Source organism: Morone saxatilis, unplaced genomic scaffold, assembly GCF_004916995.1.
Source record: "Morone saxatilis isolate NCDOM2014 unplaced genomic scaffold, NCSU_SB_2.0 Contig1, whole genome shotgun sequence".
NCBI classification, from domain to species: domain Eukaryota; kingdom Metazoa; phylum Chordata; class Actinopteri; family Moronidae; genus Morone; species Morone saxatilis.
Window position 1 is genome coordinate 8,873,168 of NW_023339651.1, and position 18,243 is coordinate 8,891,410.

At 39.5% G+C, this 18,243-nt stretch overlaps 3 protein-coding genes across 5 annotated transcripts; all 3 read right to left on the reverse strand.

Moving 5' to 3' along the window:
- Positions 1-4,248: 4,248 nt before the first annotated feature.
- Positions 4,249-8,317, reverse strand: dcakd (dephospho-CoA kinase domain containing). The gene is made up of 5 exons (XM_035666368.1): positions 8,039-8,317; positions 7,059-7,170; positions 6,275-6,478; positions 5,739-5,826; positions 4,249-5,480 (listed from the first exon to the last, which is right to left on the reverse strand). Exons 2-5 carry the CDS (start codon positions 7,168-7,170, stop codon positions 5,195-5,197), a joined length of 690 nt encoding a protein of 229 aa, XP_035522261.1. The 5' UTR covers positions 8,039-8,317; the 3' UTR covers positions 4,249-5,194.
- A 583-nt stretch (positions 8,318-8,900) lies between these two features.
- Positions 8,901-11,970, reverse strand: pus3 (pseudouridylate synthase 3). Of its 3 annotated transcripts, none has more exons than XM_035666335.1 (7): positions 11,845-11,970; positions 11,120-11,522; positions 10,759-11,036; positions 10,496-10,679; positions 10,131-10,240; positions 9,833-10,005; positions 9,098-9,369 (listed from the first exon to the last, which is right to left on the reverse strand). In XM_035666335.1, the coding sequence occupies exons 2-7, from the start codon at positions 11,519-11,521 to the stop codon at positions 9,098-9,100; spliced, it is 1,419 nt and encodes a 472-aa protein (XP_035522228.1). In that variant the 5' UTR covers position 11,522; positions 11,845-11,970. The 3 variants fall into 3 exon arrangements, with proteins under 3 accessions (XP_035522248.1, XP_035522228.1, XP_035522238.1); XM_035666345.1 differs by having other exon boundaries at positions 11,120-11,525; positions 11,845-11,964; XM_035666355.1 differs by lacking the exon at positions 11,845-11,970 and having other exon boundaries at positions 8,901-9,369; positions 11,120-11,521.
- A 1,729-nt stretch (positions 11,971-13,699) lies between these two features.
- On the reverse strand, positions 13,700-17,499 carry LOC118333717 (CD63 antigen-like). Its single transcript, XM_035669496.1, has 7 exons — positions 17,443-17,499; positions 16,311-16,499; positions 15,903-15,977; positions 15,715-15,819; positions 14,664-14,801; positions 14,482-14,565; positions 13,700-13,937 (listed from the first exon to the last, which is right to left on the reverse strand). Exons 1-7 carry the CDS (start codon positions 17,497-17,499, stop codon positions 13,866-13,868), a joined length of 720 nt encoding a protein of 239 aa, XP_035525389.1. The 3' UTR covers positions 13,700-13,865.
- Between the last annotated feature and the right edge of the window lie 744 nt (positions 17,500-18,243).

Below are 18,243 nucleotides of genomic sequence, written 5' to 3' on the forward strand. Positions count from 1 at the left end.
CGATGGTTGCTACAGGTCTTCCATGTAATTTTTTTTTTGGTGGTGATTTTTACAGGTCAGTTTAGGAGAGAGACAAATACATTTACTATCGCTAAATTGCTATTGTTTTAGATGGCTAAAATATGAATCAAACATAGCACCTACACAGGAAATGTATTGATGGATGTCTTAATTCCTGTTTCAAGCCATGCTAGCAGCGTGGCTCTTGGGATGGCAATGTTGGTTGGACTGTCCACTACTCTGGTAAATATCTCAACAACTATTGATTGGATTGCCACGAAATTTGGTGCAAGTATCAGTGGTAGTCCAACAATGAATCCTGACTTTGGTGATACCCTGAATTTTCCTCTAGTGCCACCATGAGGTGGATTTTTGTGATTTTGAGTGAAGTGATAGTGAAGAACTACTGAATAGGATTGCCATGAAATTTCACACACACATTAATGTTCACCTCCAGATGTAATTCAAACTCAAGTTTTTTCCTGTAGCGCCATCATCTGGTCAAAATGAAAATTTGTTTGTATTTGAAAAATACTACTTAGTGCTAATTACCAAATGTGAGCGTGCTAACATGCTAAAATGTATGTTAACGGTGTAATTGTGAGCAATATGCTATATTAGCATTGACATTTAGCTGAAAGCCTTGCTAACTTGGCTGTCGACTCGCTGCAGAACGTATACACTGCTTTGTACACAAATGACTTCCCTGCTCAATAAACTCCACGAACTAAATCAAGCCATTTGTTTAAAAAAATAGAATCAAATGTACAAAATCTATCACTCGTCTATCTGCCCTGCTAATAAGCAGCTGGCCACTCTACAGGAACTGGTCCTAATTACGATCCATAAATAATCACGCACTTTGTCAAACAGAGCAGACATGGATTAATAGGGGCCACGTATACAGCAGCTACAGGATGTTTTGTACTGAATGATTAAAACGTGTTCAAAGGCTGTCTGATCTGTAAATGCCAACAGTGAACGTGGACGCAGGTGTGCTTGTAGCATCTATGTAAATGTGCAGAAGCAGCAGGCGGAGCAGCTCAGCATGAATGCCTTTATGCTGTCTATATGTCTTGGTGATAAAAGCATCTTTATTTGGAGTAAAACAACTTCATTTTGGATGTTTGTTTATTCTTTCATTTATTCTTTACTATCCTTCACCAGTAAAAATGTAAAATTATATTCATCTGTGACCTATGTGTTAATTAATCCGGCAGGGCAGATACTCTTATCAGCACCTTTAATGTGGTATTTCTTGTATTTAGAACTAAATTAATCATGTTGACAGGACAGATGTAGTTCACAAAATCTTACACCTTTAATCAGCTGTGGGCAATCTTGCATTGTCATATTGCAGAGGACAACAAAAGTGCTTTTAACAGCAACAACAAACCATTGTTGTGAAAAATAATAAAATGAATTGTTAGTTGAGCTAGGATTAGGGTCAACCAGGTTGAAGCTGCAAGAGCTGACCAGTGAGGGAAATGTCAATCAAACACAACCTGTAAATGCCCACACAGTCCTGAGAGAGGGTCTGTTTAGTGAAATAAGTAGGAAATGTGTAAGGACTTTAGATCCAAACAAGATTTGAAACCCCATTATTACTCCTACATACACACTAGTCACCCTCCTCCACACACACTCACTCACACATAAGTATTAAAATGTGTCGGACTGCGAATGTCTCGTGTTAATTGATAATTCACAAAAATGGCACAAATTAATTGCTTTTAACAAACCCTGATGAATACTAAAAGCCTATTACCCTCTGGGACGGCACATACTTTCATTGTTGTGATTAAAAAAATAGCCCCTTCAGTAAGCAATTCCAAACTCAAAACAAGACCGACTAATGCCGTGATTATTGAAAATTAATTCAGACTGTCAATTAACCAGAGTTTGGTTCGAGTTTGGTGCAAAGCTGTTTATTTTGCTTGCCTTTGCCCAAGCTGTTTTACCTTCCCTGACGGCAGTAGGCGGGGGAAATGATGAAAAACCACTCAGACAGGAGATTCCAAAATGTCGACACACTGTGGTGCCGTAGGCCAACTCTCTGAACATGATGGCGAGATTACAGAAGTCTTTACCCCCTGCCATCAGAAAATTATTTGCTCTGCTCCCGGAGAGAACCCACAACACGCAATAAAGTGGCGGATTGTGCCGGCATCCACACACTTTTACAAAGCATAACAAGGCAACTTAAAGTCTTTCACCTTTTAGCTTGACACCTTCAGAATTAAACCCAATTTATATTCAGACTGAGACTTCGCCACCATTCTGTGCCTAGGGCATTCACACTTGCTGGTACAGATATAGTCTTCCTCTCATGCTCGGTTTCTGGCCTCTGTCTGTGTCTGAGAAAGAGACTGAGAAAAAGGAACACTTGAAAAATCTCTGTTGAACAGCTGGCTGCTTAGTAAAGCATGTTACCCCCTGGATCACGGTGGAGCCAAGTTTGAAAACAAATACTAAGAATAGACCATATCCTTCATCGTGGCTCGGACTTGACTGACAACCCTGGACTGATTATGTTACAGTGCGATTAAGTGGATGCCGTGGACACTTTATGTACTGCTTTGCACGTGAGATTACATTGTGTTTGTGGCTGTGATTTTTGTGTATGACATATTTATCCGAATGTGCAGCCATGCAGCCTTGGTTCACTGCCCCCCCGCCCACCTCAGCCCAAGTCACTTTGCATTAATTCTGCAGCGGCTTGATAAAAACAAGGAGCAGACCAGTAGGGGCTTCAGACGGAAAACAAAGTGAGCCACACAGGCTAGTGGGACCTCAGTGCCAGGATGATGTCACCACGCCCGCCTGTGGGCTTGATTTTCCAAGCCTAAGCTCTAATGTGGACAAGAGCAAGGACATCTCAACTGACCATTAACATAAGTCCATTATTTTCTTTTCCTGAAGTACTGTCATTAACACATTTCCCCTGTAGAATCCAATTATGTGATCTATCTTAATATGATCTAATATGTCTTTTGCTGAGAATATTTGGGTGGTTGATGCATTTTAATATGATTTATGTTCATTTTTAGAGAGTGAGAGCAGCAACAGTTGGTTGATTAGCTGAACATTGGTCTTAACCTAGGGCTGTGGGAAATTTACTTTTTCACTACTTTTGATTATTTTATCAATTAATTGACATAATAATTGACAGATTAAATCCTGATGAAAATAATCGTTGGTTGCTCCCACTGATAATACGCATGTGAAAACAGTTGTATAATGTCTTCTGTGGCTCTGAAGGGAGCTTTCTAAAGTAAAGGGGAAATAGCTCTAATTAACTGATGTTACAATATCATCAGTTACCCTGGGTTGCATTTTAAAACAGAAAGCATGTATTGAAGGTGTGGGGTTTGAAAGATGTGGGCATTAACCAGGCAGGGAGATCTATAAAACACTACACTAAGTTGAATTATGGGAAAATGTAGGATCCAGGAGTTTTATCCATTCTAGTGACTAAAAGTCAGGATATCTCTGCCTCTGTAGCTTCAATTTGAACTTTTCTTTTCAAAATCTGTTGTAGGTTGCAACTAACTCAATACTGCTGACCTTTCAAGCATGTAGGAGAGAAGCCCTGTCTAGAGCCAATGTTTGGTTGCTCCCTTCTGGGCTACTGTAGAAACATGGCGGACTCTGTGCAAGAGAACCCGCTATATGAGATAAAAACAGTTAATTCTAATAACGAAAACACAATTCTTATTTTCAGATAAAAACATACCTATGAATATTATATTTCTGCCTAAATGTTCCACACTAGACCTTTAATGAAGGTGTAATGCTAAATCACTACAATAAATCTCTAATCACCTCTTTAATTTCTGCTTAACTTTTGACAAATATCTTGACTATAGTGGATCAAAGTAACACCCCAATTCCCCTCCAGACATGTTTTAAAACATAAAAATACTATGAATAATAATTTGAGTTGGATATGGTTTGACAAAAGTTAAAAGTTACTACAAGACAATATTAGTGTCCTACTACACCATTAAGTATATTCTCAGTGTATTTGCACTGGAGACTTTGAGTTTACAAATTGCATTATGTTATATTATTATTAGTATTTAATTTAAAGTCATCACAGAGGAACTTCCCCCCTTCTTCAGATGAATCTGAAAACAGACGTCCATTGCCAAAAGGAAGTCACAATAAGCGAACCACATGTTTGGGTGAAATGTCCAGGATGAATCCAGGACTTCAACTGAAATAAGAAAAAAAACTGACATGATCTGACAGTTGTTGTTACTTTAAAACAGTAGTATTGTACAATTGTATCATCATTTCAGCAGCTAATGTTACAAATGTTGTGTTTTAGTTACAAGTGAGTGTGCACAGAAAACAAAAGTTACTGACTTAGTAATTACAGCGGACAGCTTCAAGTGTAAGAAAATACAGTGATAAATACAAAGTCTGTTAATTCATGTAGATTCACACTGTTCCCATTAAAAATGGATTGTCAAGTACATTCTGTCATATAACTTCACTATACAGGTCATTAACATACAATCATAACATATTATGTAAGCATCAGATTGTTCCTATTCAGCATTTTAATTTTTTTTGTTGGTGCTATGATGAGTTTTCAATCCAATTTTAAACATATTCATTGCTGAGGAAAGCACTGACAAATAAATGTACAGCCATTTACTTCTTCATTTGCTCTCTCTACTGTCTGGTGTTTGTATTTACAATCTACAAATCACCCCAAATGTCTAATTTGGATAACTTCATACGGTGTAAAAGGTGTAACAAAATAAAATCTATATATATTTATCAGTTTTTAGATATATATATTTTTAAACTGATGTTAGTTATGAGTTGACTGCTGAACCAGTTTTTAGGCCCCAAGCTGTGATCACTGTTGAGAGCAACTGGGAGCTTGTACAGTATCTGAGCCTAAGGTATCACCTTCATGTGTCTCTGAGTAAAAACAACGGAAAATTGCACATACAAACCTTTACTCCAAACCACAAATGTCAGTGCATGTTGTGTCAATAATGTTAAGTCTGCGTTAACTGCCAACAAAGCACGTCATACCTCTGAGCTGTAGCGGTGGGAGCTGTGAAACTAATCTCACAGTAAATTGCACCAGTACCCCTGACGTGGCTTTCGCTTGCTTCTATTCACACCCTCACCACATCCTGGACCCCCTTCTTACCCCATCATCTGTCCTCTGTTAGGACAAAAGGATCTTTGTTGCATACAGCAGTATCCCACCCAGACCTGCAGTGGCAGCGATAGCAATGACCCTCACTAAGAGGAAGTCCATGGAGTCCTCCAGCTTCGTGTGCAGCCGCAGGACCTGCCGGTGGGTGTCCTCTCGGCTGCCCGAGTTCTCGATGACGTGATTGGCCAAGCCGCGCTTTTCATTGAGCGGCATCTGCGCAGCCACGCGCTGCTCTGCCTGCTCCTGGGTCAGGCCGTCCCTCTGCATCAGGCGCGATAGCTGAGTGGCAGGGTCACTGAAAAGGAACAGACAATGGAGGTTATTTATGGTGCAGCTAGGGTGCCTTGTTAAAAATTGCAGAGGCGGTGAGTCATGCTAATAAGGCACAGAGAGAGCAATAACTCATAGAGCTGGGCTTAACGGGCAGTGTCTGTCAAAAAAAAACAACCTCCAAACATTTAATGATTTAAAATATGAAACCTGTAAACAATCTAAAAGTAAAACTCTATAGCGATTCGGGTGGCGAATGGAGAATGCTGAGCAGTGGTCTTACCAGTAAACTACGACAGTGTGGTTCAGAAACTGAGTGAGACGTCTGGTTTCAAAGAGAAGGGGTACATCCAGCACCACGTAGCGGTACCCTAGGGAGACGGAAGAGAAGAGGAGGGTATTGTGAAACAGAATGAATTACTGTCAACACATTTAAACTCCAACATTGTGAAAATACCGGTAACAAAATGATGTTAATTACTTTTCACAACATGCAACAAGTGGTGTATGATATGTTTATTTTGAGGCACTTGAGATATCTTGCTAAAGAATTAATGTAGCCAGTGGAAGTCACAGCTGTTGCAGTATATATATTTTGTTAAGTCAAAACCAAAAGAGCTGCTGTTTCACTATTTTTTATCTCAATTATCTTCATCTTCTACCGGGTAAAATGTTGTGAATATTCTCAAGTTTCTTTCCGTTTGGCTCACAGAGATTCACAAAGCCTAAATCGCTGCAGCGCAAAGCAGCTTTGGTTGACTCCCGGTAAATCGTCCTCCTTTCCCCTGTTCACCGAGCCAAATTCAGTTCCTCCCTCACCTCTGAGAAAGTAGAACAGGATCTCTTTGAGCATTGCTTTATGGATCTCCGGGTGGGTGATGGAGTTCAGCAGCTTCCTCTTCTCCTCACTGGCGAAGATGAGCTGACCGAGCTTCTGCCGGTCGATCTCCCCGTTCTCGAGTAAGATCTCCGGTCCAAAGTGGTACACGATGCGGGAATAGGCGGGAGTGTGCGGCTCCACAACTGTTGTCAAGAAAAAAAGGTTTCGTTTATATTATAGCATCGCTTCAATTAACAAAACCATGTATAAAACAAAGAAATGTGGTTAAATGATTGATTTGTGGTCAATAATGCGACACCAGTTACTACAAGAAGTTAAGAAATGGCACACCAGACACATAGGAGGGAGAAAAGTGGATGAGAAAATATTTAAATGAATTCTGTAACAGACTCATCAACCACCTGAGTGTAAGTAAAGCCCAATGCTTTTTATTTGATCCTGCATGCAGCTGTGAGCTGTTCACATAGTTCTGTGACCTTTTTATCTTCGCAGCATAACTAAAACATCGTCCCCGCAGTCAGCACAGACAGCCGTCATGATTCACGCAGTCGCTCCGAGCTTTTGTCTTAATGAACCTCCTACTCTTTTCTACTCTCTAACCTCTTTATGTCCATTTCAGTAGGATAATAAACGTTATTACACCAAGCAGTTTGTAGTTGAACCCCATTTCAGAGTTTCTTTTGAGAGGCTGTCTCCTGGAGAGGGGTTCAGCTGGATAACAGTAAATCTGAACAGTTTGCAAGGGGAGAGATTTTCACTAACCTTTCCTGGCCACGACATCAGCATCAATAATGGGGCACCCAAGCTCCCGCAGCATGGAAGACACTGTGCTTTTCCCTGAGGAAATACCGCCCGTCAGCCCCACCAGGAACATCTTAAAGCAAAAGACGTATAAGGAAGATGCATTCAAGCAACGTCGGTACAATGAAAATAAAGAAAACACAGACACTGCCGCGGCTTATGGTGACTCATAGAAACTTAAGAGATATAAATAAAAAATGGTGGCAGTGGATAAAGCTGGTTAAAAAAGTAAAAACACAAGAAAAATTAAATAAAAGCTAAGAAATAAATATCCTATACATATATTACACCCAGTATATTCCACACATAATAGAGTTAATGCACTTTAGAGTGTGCACAATATGGTAAAAGCGTCATATTGCGATTATTCTGACAGATATTGAGAGATGATCCATGATTTGTGTGTAAAAGCACGATGACATGAACTGTTTTGGAGGGTCTATACCTGACACATACGTTTTATTAAATCTGGAGAACAGGATCTGTAGACCAGGGAGTCTCTGCAGCACTACAGCACTGCATTAAAAGACTGTTTTTCTCACACATTTGACCTTTTATCATGAATTAACTGCGCAGCCCTAATATACAGGGGATTACTACAATCATACACTCACAAACACCAAAGCAATAGACACATAAAAGTGCTCTAGGTGTGTATATTGGACAGACGCTCGCTGCCAAGCTCAAAATACGCGTCTCTTTCTGGTTGAAATCATACAGTCAATGGGTGAAACTGAGTATTTTATAGCTTTCCCGAGGTTTAACAACACGCCCCCTGCTGTGGAGGGGCTGAGCTACACTCGGACTACCTGCCAAACAGGGAGTCAAATCCCCTTTAAAGTTATTCTCGACCAAACGCCAACACAAGCCCTTAACGAGGCTCCACAGTGACAGAGTGAGTTACCCACGACCAGAGACACCTGTCGTGCATTTTGCTTTACCTCGTGAACGTGTGATACTCCTCAAATCCACTGTATGTGCAGGGGGAGTCGGTGCAGAGCCACAGTGTTGGCACAAGTCTGGATCAGGTCAGAGCGAGCACAGAGACGCAGTCACACGAAGCTGCCGCCATGTTCAGCCCGTCCTCTTCAGTGTGCGGTCGGACGAGCAGGTTGGAGACGGTCGTGTTGCTGTGTATGTCGCTGTTTGTAGCTCGGACTCTTGCTCTACTGACTGCTAACGACCTAGCTTCTTAGCTTGACGGGCGCCACTGTAAAAGTCTTCCGACTGTGGTTCCTACTTGGCGTTCGTTCCGCCTCGCTCGTTTCAACTTGCGGCTCAACTTGAGGCGCCACAGCCAGAAGTATTCAGATGTTTTACTACTTTTTTTACTCTTGATATCTTGTTTTTTTTTCCTATTTTATTTTGTTATATAATGTGCATTTCTTTTTTTCTTATCTGCTATGTTATTATGGAGCCCCAGTGTGGGATCAATAGTCTCTTATCTTCAAAATTGTACTTAAAAATACTAAAAAGAGACTAATTTTGAAGAATAGCCCAATTCAGAATTATATAAATATGGATTATTATTAGTGATGCATTAAGTGTACATCAGATGGAGCTCATTTTAATCACTTTATATACTGCTGGGTAGCTTTAAAATGTATTAGTTGATGTATGTTTTGTATTAATAATATAAATATGCAAAGTAAAGCTGTCAAATAAATGTAGTGGAGTAAAAGTATAAAGTTGCATAAAATGGAAATACTCAAGTAAAGTACAAGTATATCCAAGTTCAGAGCAGTACTTTATATTCCAGCATTGACTACAGTTGTGTTATAGACCAAACTCAGCGACAGCCACTGTTTCCAACGTGTATTTAATTCAAAGCAAAAACAAAAATTTGCATGAGTAAAAATGTAAATACACTGTTTTTATGAAATAAAAGAGATGCATCCATTGTTTTGTTTCCTGAAATAAAAATGTAAATACAATGTTTTACAAGAGCAAACATGACTACAAAATAAACTTTGGCAAGTCCATTCCTCCGGGAGAAAATATTAACCTTCTGCCTTCTGATCTGTGCTTTGTTTTGAAGGCGGTATCTCTGTAGAACCGGGCAGACTGGGGGAACTGTGGAAATGTTTGGACCTCTTTCCTTTGTGCACAGTTTCCCCTCCGTTGTCCCCTTCCTCCCGCTCCAGCCTGCCTCTTTTGACGAAGTGGTTTATCCTGGACTCCAAGCTCTCGCAGCATGGACGCTCCAGCAGGGGCCGGTAGTTTCTCTGCCTGCTGCCTTCTACTAGCCAGCAGTGGTTGGACGATACTCCCCCTGTGGATGGAGAGAAGGGAAATAATTCGTTCTACCTTTTGTTGTAAGCCTATAAAGTACTGGTTAGCAACTCTCCTCAAAATTCTCCCCTTATCTCAGAGGGGTCTATAATCGACCCTTAGACCCTTCGTTCATACTGCAACAGTATAAGGAAAACTTAAACAGGAAATAAAGGAGTTAGTGAGTCCATTCAGGATAGTTCTGGTCGGACTGGGGATGTAATTTGAGCTCCAAAAGTGCACAAAATTTTATATATAAACCCTACAATCAAAATAACATTATTTATAAAGAGCACTTTCTACAACCTAAAAGCAAGAACGACATTCAAAATATAAAGTAGTCCCCCCAGCGATCTGTCTGTTACGTGGATACTGGGCCCTGCAGAGGTCCATTTATAAATCCCTGTTATTGTAAACAGGTTTATGATGAAACCTAAGTCTGTCGATCTCATTGAACATCTCACCTATGGCTTCCAAACCCTGGATCATCCCATGGAGGACATGGGTCTTGACTGCACTCTGGGTCCAGTGTTGCTGTAGCGCAGACAGGACGTGGTTCACCTCTTCATTTTCCTGTTGCCAGCTCAAACCTTCAAAGTGACAGTCGTACAGTACCAGAGGGTAGTCTACTGCCATGCTACAGACCAGACGGGAAGGGAAAGACTTATACAGACAATTGTAGTTTAACGAATACTGACAAGAAATCTTTCATGTATGCACAAAAAAAACCCCACAATGCCTCTTTAACCGCAGTTAATTCACCTGTATTGAGGTTTCCTGGGGTTACTCTGCACATCCATTAGCTGATTAATTATCTCTGGGGCTTCCAGTTTCTGCCCAATTAGGAGAAGCAGCGCCATCATGCATCGTACCTGCAGCATAACACAACAGGAAGTTCACTGCAAATGTCATTAATCAAAGAAATCAAATTAGGAAAGATATTAGCTCCACAAGAGATGTTTTTAAATCTAAATTGCAAAAGTCCAAACCAGTCTTGCTATTATTGAAACTTTGCATTAGAAAAACACAATTTCTATTGTTATTTGAAAATGTATACGGATACAATGACTTGAAATGTATATAATTTACTGCTAAGCAGAGCTGTAAAAACATTAAAACCCGTATACCTGGTGGTAAAGGAAGGCTAGCCCTTTGATCTCAAACATGAAGAGCTCATATTGGTCTGTGCTGGAGACGTGCTGAGGCTGCACAGGCTTGACCGACGCTGACAAGATGGTCCTCTCAAACTGCAGGACCCCGTTGCCCACATCCATTTTGCACAGATTGCGAAAGTCATGCGTGCCCTCGTACCTGTTGGGTGTAAAAGAGGTCCTCAAATCAGAACTTCGACGGCTGACATCAGTGTTTATCACTCAGCGTCTTCACCCACCTTTTCGCAGCTTCTGCCATCAATGCCACGTCCAAGGATCCTCGAGGGAAGTAGTAGCGGTACGTGCGGGACTGACAGTCGAAGCGTGCGCTAAAGCCCTCTGCCGCTGGTGCCCAGTCCAAGATCCGAATGTCCTGGGGCAGGACTCTGTTCAGCATCTTCACATACGGAAGCTCAGAGCCAGAAGCTTTATTCTTGCTACTAACATCAACGTTTTCAGGGAGTGTGACGCCCAGTCCGCCACAAAACTGTGTGGAGCGCAAATCGATGGTTATGACCTGTGGATGAGAGGCAAGTTTAGGAGAGATTTACAAGGGCCCTGTATTGTTTTTGTTTTGGAGTGAGTCTCAGCGACACTCACTTGGGAGAACGCACTGACTCCTTTATCAGTGCGACCACACCGGTGGTAGTTGGAGCTCTGTCTGTCCCGAATCAGCCGCGTCTTTAGCAACGCCTCGAAGAGTCTGGCTTCCACAGTGTTGTCTGTGTTCTCCTGAACTGCGAACCCCTGGTAGGACCACCCCAGGTAGGCCAGCCGCAGGGCCACGTGGCGCCGAGGGTGGGCCGAGAAGTCGAAAGGACGCTCTTTGCTTGCTTTCTTGCCCTTTTTACCGCTGCCATCAGCTCTGCAGTTCTCATCCGGAGACGGGTTGGACACCAGCTCCCCGTCTTCTCCAGCTTCGCTCCTCTCTTTCTGCTGGGACCTGAGCTTCTCCAGCTCTGCCTCCAGATCCTTTATTCGCTGGATGAAAGCCTCTGACATGCTGCTTCATAAATAAGTGAGAAGAGAGACCATTTAAAGAGGAATATGTCTACAGATAATGAATACCTCTGGTAGCTGATACATCTCAGCTACATGCTTTATATTTCTTTATATAGTTTACATGGTAAAACCAAGTTAAGCAGTATAATTTGTACTTTTACATGGTTCAAACATGATCACAATATTTAGACTAGATTGAGTCTGTATGTTGACCGGCTACATGCTACACAGTCTGTTAGCAAGTGTGATTTGTTACAAAGCAAAAGGATATAATGACCAACAGTGTGTATCTTTATAACAACGCAATGAAACTGTTTCTTTACCTTTAGTTTTAGTCTCACTGTTGCTCATAAACTTGTGTTTTCAGTCAGTTTTCTGGGTCAGAGGAGCACACGTTACTTTTCGTGCTCATACTGGTCGGACATATTTAAAGAGCGGATGCATTTCCCCTTTAAAGGGTTTCTGGGAAATGTAGTTTACGACATAAATAGCCATTAGATCTATTTCAAGGTATTGCTAAATAGAAGAATAAAAATACGGACCATATTGTCACTAATAGGCCTATTTTTTTTCTTAAATATTGGATAATTTTACCTCTCCACTCTTAATTAAAAAGTTAAGTTATTTAAGTTATATTTATATCATTAAAATTAAAAAAATGCTGTTTTGCTGAACTGCTAAAAACTCATAAAAATACACAGCATGTGATGATAGTTTGGACACAAGTCAAAGAAATTGGGAACCAAACAGCAACACGCAATAGCGTCATCCCAAATTCTTGATATTCTGTCCCTTTATCGCTTTTCATAGTATCCTCTTAGAAAGAATTGTAGGTTGGTGAACATGAATGAGTTAAGTTAGTGAAAATAGTCCACTACAAGTAAAAAGTTCTGAATTCAAAACCTTAGTTAAGTAAAAGTATTTAAGTATTATTTAGAAATGCACTTAAAATAGACTTACAAAGAGTAAAAGTGCTCATTCTGCAATAAATGGTGCCTGTCAGTGTTTTACTATATATGATGTTTTTGGATTAACATTACTGCTGCATTAATGTGTGTGCTGCATTGTCCTGCTGTAGTTGTTTATGGCTGATTTTATCTACTTTATGCACATTTTATGTAATGTTAGTTTAATCTACAGAAATGCAATGTTCTATAAGATCATCATATTTTAGTAGCGTCACTGTTTAAAAAAAGACAACTTTTCATGAGCTCAGAAAAACAGCCTGTCTTCAGCTTCGTGTCAATGCATTTTTCAAATAATCCAGTAGGGTTTTAAAATAGTTTATTTGGCTTAAGAAGTAGCTATCATCATATTTAGAGATGCATAGTTTTTACCAGACAGAAAGGGTATAAAAGTGTGTAATCTGTAAAGTAACTAGTAACTAAAGCTTATAAAAATTATAATATTTGCTTCTGAGATAGTGGAGTAGAAGTATAAAATTGCATAAAATGGAAACACTAAAGTAAAGTACTCAAATTTGTACTTTCGTACAGTGCTGGAGGAAATGTATTTCCATTACTACCACAGTCAGCTGATTTAATTTTACATTATGTTGCGGCCATTTATTATTAGTTAGTGAGAGTTATTCAGATGAGATTCAAAGATGGCAATAATCTGATAACCTGTTGCTCTCAGACTAGTCTGCAGAGAGAGTAACGATGCTCAGTCTGAACCAAACTCCAGCTCAGTTCAAAGGTCCATGACGCGACCAACACAGTGCTCAATGTTCCTGGCTAAAAAGAAACTGTTACGCTCCTGAAGCCGTCAAGTCAAAGTACTGAACTCCTTATCTGTCACAAACCTATCCAAAATTAACACAAAAAAAACATCACATGAAAAGTCGGTTGTTAAAGGTGCACATTGAACCACTAAATCAGAATGTAGCACACATTTATTGAAAATATTCATAGTATGCATGAAAATTTAAAGTAAAGTTTTAAATAAAAAAATTATAATAAGAGGTGTTTTCAATGTCATAGACTGTAACAGATTCAATTCAATTAGTCAAATAAACATATCAATTCAATTCAATTCAATTTTATTTGTATAGCCCGCAATTCATAAGCAGAAGTTATCTTAGGACACTTTTCAAATAGAGCAGGTTCTAGACCCGAACTCCTTATAACATTACAGAGGACGCGCAAACAGTACCATATCAATGATCATAAGGACCACATGTTTAAACTTTATGTCAGATTTTATGAATCAGAGACAGTTTGGACATATTAAAGCACAGTCTAGCAAGAATAAACTGGAAAATCTAATAAAATAGATCAAATCTGAACAAAAGAATAACAGTCAGTGATGTGGGAAGTCGGCTGTGCTAGGGCACGATGACACATCAGCCCAGGTTCTCATAGTTTTTTTGTTTTATTTGCAGACACAAGCACACCCCAAGTAACACTCCGAAAACCTGCAACAGGTAAAAAGGTTATAAGTTACTGGCAGCAAATGAACTCAGAGACGGGTCAAAAAGATTCTTTTCTCTTTCTGTAAATTCTAATTAAGTCTGGATTTCACTTCCTGAGGCAAACAGGATGAGATAGGCTCTATTATCATTCATGCTATCCTCTTCTTACTTTTCAAATGTCTGCCTTACCATTGCTTACATGAACATGCTCTTATGAAAATTGTTGGAATAGTGCATATAAATAATTCATTTAAATAAATTACTAAATCTTGCAGGGAACGTGCAATTCTATTTTTATCAGACTGACATTTTTGCCTTGTTGCCAGGGACAACAGATGAAAATGGGTTAACTATGGCTCATCTTTTTTCCTGCTGATCAATGAGAAATTAACTAAACCAACGGCATTAAGAGGTGGATGACACACAACAAATATCTTAAACCCCCTCAGGAAAGTATAATGTATCACCTTTAACATGACTTTCTCTAATGCAAGACACATATTTCACATAATATTGAATTTGAAAATCAAAACCACCAACACTTTACCTCTGTGAGTCCAAGAGCGATGCAGACAGCCCCGACCCACACCAGGTTTTTCAACAGAAAGAGTTTGATAGCCCAAACACAACCCTGAGGAGAAGAGCACACATCATAACATAACTGTATCATTTGGTCACAGAATTGAGATGAAATGGTTATGAACTTTAAACTGAAATCTCCCAGCAGACCTTTGTGTGTACTTTCTCCTGGTTCTGTCCACAACCCTCGCTCTTCACCACGCAGCAGGAATCTGGCACAGCATCGTGGTTTTCCCAGCCCACACTCCTAGACCAGTCAGTGCTGCTGTCTGCACCGCAGCAGCGGAACTGTGACAGGGTATAAGCATGAAGATTGCATTGATGTTGTCTCTAGTGTTTGTGGATCTGTCTATTCATGGTGCACTGTAAAAAACTGTAATCATTCCTCCTGTTTGTACTGGCGGTGAAGAAATCCTGTAGGTAAAATTCCCACACAAACATTGAACTATGGATGTTTTCCCCCCTCATCTTTTTATATTATTAGGAAAACATCTCTTCATGGCCAGTATTGACAAAAAAGGACAACTACAGCGACCAAAGACTGTTTCAATGTACACAAGAGCAAGTGAAATGAAGTGTCAAATAGAAACAATCTGTGTACAATAATTTTAGTTGGTGTTGAAAATGTCTTAACAAAGGACACATTGTTCAGTACCTTACTGCTTCTTCAGTCATGATTGACACGGAGCATTTCATTATTATCCAAATTGGGTTTATTACCAATTTCATTTCAATTTGAATAACTAAACAAATCAGTTTATTTACCAGGACCTTTAGAAGGACTGGAGGCTTTAATAAGTGCCTGAAGGCAACACCTGCATTCTTACTTTCTCCCGTCTTGTAGAAGGGTTTTACTTTCATTCTGTATTGTGCTTACATGATGCCAATTCCTGAATATTTTAGTCAAATATGCTAACACACAGGGGCGCTTCCAGAGTTTTTGACTGGGACAAGTTAGGCACAGACTTAAGCAGGGGTGCCATGAAGTATGTTGGTCAGCTTTCCAGTCATTCCCAATTTATGGAAATCCAAAATTTGTTTATGGACTCAAGTATGCAAACACATTCAAACACACTAGGGGAAAACAACACAGCTTACGCTATTTTTATACCCTCTATAGTAGGTTAATTTGCCCTATCATGTATTACACATTCTCTCCAGTCATCATCAAACACAAGCACAAAGCATCTCTGCATGGCACCTTTTCCTGAATTCTGTTGATGGCGTGTCTGTTCTCCGGGCTGTATTCATAGATCACCAATCGTGCTTTAGTGTTGATAGCGCTGTTCATCTGCAGGAGGGCAGTCTGCAGACATGATGTGAGCATTTGTTAATGGCTTGATGTTGATCTGTAATAATGTCTTCATGGGTAGGATTTAAGTGTCTCACCCTGCTGCGGAATATGTAAAAGGCGGCCCCTGTGAGTATCTGCAATATGATGATCACTATCAGGATACAGATGAACTATTCATAAAGAGACCAAGAGAGCAGGGTTAGAGGTCAGTCACGTCCCATATCCCTTTAAAAAGAACCCTTAAATCAATTTTCCAACGTATCTTCTAATGATAATGAGTAAAACTGTAAATTATACATCTGTTGAAACCTCTCTGGTGGCTCTGACCAAACATTTTGGACGGAGACAGAAATATTTAATCTACTTCCAGCTGTTCAACCACAAAAATCCAGAACTGAAATATTGACATCCAACGTCCTCACAAGATTGACCCACAGGCATGTTCTCAATAAAATCTATGAGAAAACAATCTCAAACTCATTAAGGAGTGTTATGTTACTTACACAAGCCACCATAGAAGAATTATCAAAGAAAGCCCCAGCATGGCCCAGGAGGGAGATGAGGGCTATGGTGACACCCACTGCAATGAGGACTATAGCGATTTTAGATAGGCCGCTGCCTGCAAAAGTTCCCATCTGTAAGTAAGTCGTGTACTGCAGTGCTCCGATGGTGATTAGGGCAACCCCAGATGCCTGAAAAAGACAAACTTAAACTGGAGAATTAATGCTTTATATTGCAACATTAAACCCATGAACCAAGTCGACCGCCAACCTGCAGTAACATGGAGCTAAAATCATTGTAAGGAGGAAGCCAGAAGCAAAGAAAGGGAAGTTTTTTAATCTGTGAAAATTACCAAAATGAGAATAAACACTGAAATCTGGTTTTAAATTGTCCATCATCATATTTTCTTGTAACATTTTCTGCATACAGTTGGCTTAAAATGTTGACTTTAAACCCTCCAAATCGGCCAGTGTTGCTAAAAATCTGTCATTTTTCCTATAAACAAAGTATAAAACAAGTTTTCTCTAAATTAACAATAAAAAAAGGTTTATATGTTCTGTGCTGGTGGATTACATTTTTTATCTATACCACTTAATAATCAGGACTTTCCCATTTATTAATTTTCGTTTTGCACATGGAAGAAGCCCAGTAGCGTGCTGGGCTCCTGTGTGCTCACCCATGACACCCTGCCAGCACATCCGTCCATGAGTCGGAGTGATTATTATTATGACTTGTTGCAGTTCCCTCTGCTGAGGCCCCTGAGACCATCTATTATGAATAATGTTTGATATGGTTGGAAGAACAAATTAATCCTCTAATTCTCTTTCAAATGATGCAACAAATGACTTCCACTGTCCTGTGTCGTCTTTTGTATTTCCTCGCATACATTTTTAAAAATTAGACAAATGAAGTATTACAGTCACAGCACATTTTTTTCCATATTTATTAATTTGATGTACAATTCACTCATATCAATATAAAATAAATGCTGTAGAAGCAGTTTAGTAGAAAATCTAAAAAATAATAACACTACTAATAACATGACTTATTTTTAAATCCCACTTTATTTAACCTTTTTAATCATAATTGTTATCAATCATTGTTACCGATACTTTCATTCATTCATTAACTTACCAAGAACAGTGCATTGAAGAAAATGAACATGCATTTGAGGCTGCAACACTTGCACATTGTGAGCACTTGATGCGGGCAGTCCAAGTTAGTACTGTATTAAAAGATAACTGAGAACAGACAGAAAGTAGCAGACGGAGTGTGATGAGATACAGGCTGAGCAACTAAATGTAATACAGTGGTGAGTGTGTCACATGACTTTATGAAAATGCACAGGTAGCCCGATAAAGCTTAAACAGATATATCACATGAAAACATAAAGTCCCTGTTAGACTATTTGAATAGTAGCATTAATGAAGAGCAAAAAGTACTGTGTGTATTGTGAATATTATCAGCCAATTGGATGAGCTTGTTTACTATAATGCCTATAATATATCTGACTTTTATACACACCAACATCAGTTGTGAGATTTTTAAAGGGTCTGCTGAAAAAGCCAAAGCTTTGCATCATGAGAGGCCCTTTTACACATGCTCAATAACATAAAACAGTTAGTTGTATTGTTACATGAAAAGCTTTTATTTTTATTCTCCTACAGTTCAGATGATTGTCCATTTCCTTGCCTAAGTAATACAGATATACAAATCTTATGAACTATTCTGTCCCACTTTACTGCACAATTAAACTACTCAAACATATTTCTATATGTAAATAAAAAAATAACAAGAGAACATGAATCTTCTTCTTAAATAAATACAGAAATGCAGTTTCTTTCTGTCACAGCTTTACTCAAAGCTGTCTGACTACTGGAACTTGCTTCTGGGCTCCTTCCATCCTTTTCGAGGACCAAGTTTTTCCCCAGAGCT

Excerpts from the sequence above, each read along its gene's own strand:
- dcakd (XM_035666368.1), bottom strand. The coding sequence starts at position 7,170 with ATGTTCCTGGTGGGGCTGACGGGCGGTATTTCCTCAGGGAAAAGCACA. Across the intron at positions 6,479-7,058 it reads TGATGTCGTGGCCAGGAAAG|TTGTGGAGCCGCACACTCCC; the intron begins GTTAGTGAAAAT and ends TCTTGACAACAG. Across the intron at positions 5,827-6,274 it reads CCTGTTCTACTTTCTCAGAG|GGTACCGCTACGTGGTGCTG; the intron begins GTGAGGGAGGAA and ends CCGTCTCCCTAG.
- pus3 (XM_035666355.1), bottom strand. The coding sequence starts at position 11,521 with ATGTCAGAGGCTTTCATCCAGCGAATAAAGGATCTGGAGGCAGAGCTG. Across the intron at positions 10,680-10,758 it reads ATGGCAGAAGCTGCGAAAAG|GTACGAGGGCACGCATGACT; the intron begins GTGGGTGAAGAC and ends TACACCCAACAG. Across the intron at positions 10,006-10,130 it reads CCCAGGAAACCTCAATACAG|CATGGCAGTAGACTACCCTC; the intron begins GTGAATTAACTG and ends TCTGGTCTGTAG.
- LOC118333717 (XM_035669496.1), bottom strand. The coding sequence starts at position 17,499 with ATGTGCAAGTGTTGCAGCCTCAAATGCATGTTCATTTTCTTCAATGCA. Across the intron at positions 15,978-16,310 it reads ATTCTTCTATGGTGGCTTGT|TTCATCTGTATCCTGATAGT; the intron begins GTAAGTAACATA and ends CTTTATGAATAG. Across the intron at positions 13,938-14,481 it reads TCGCTCTTGGACTCACAGAG|GTTTTCGGAGTGTTACTTGG; the intron begins GTAAAGTGTTGG and ends TACCTGTTGCAG.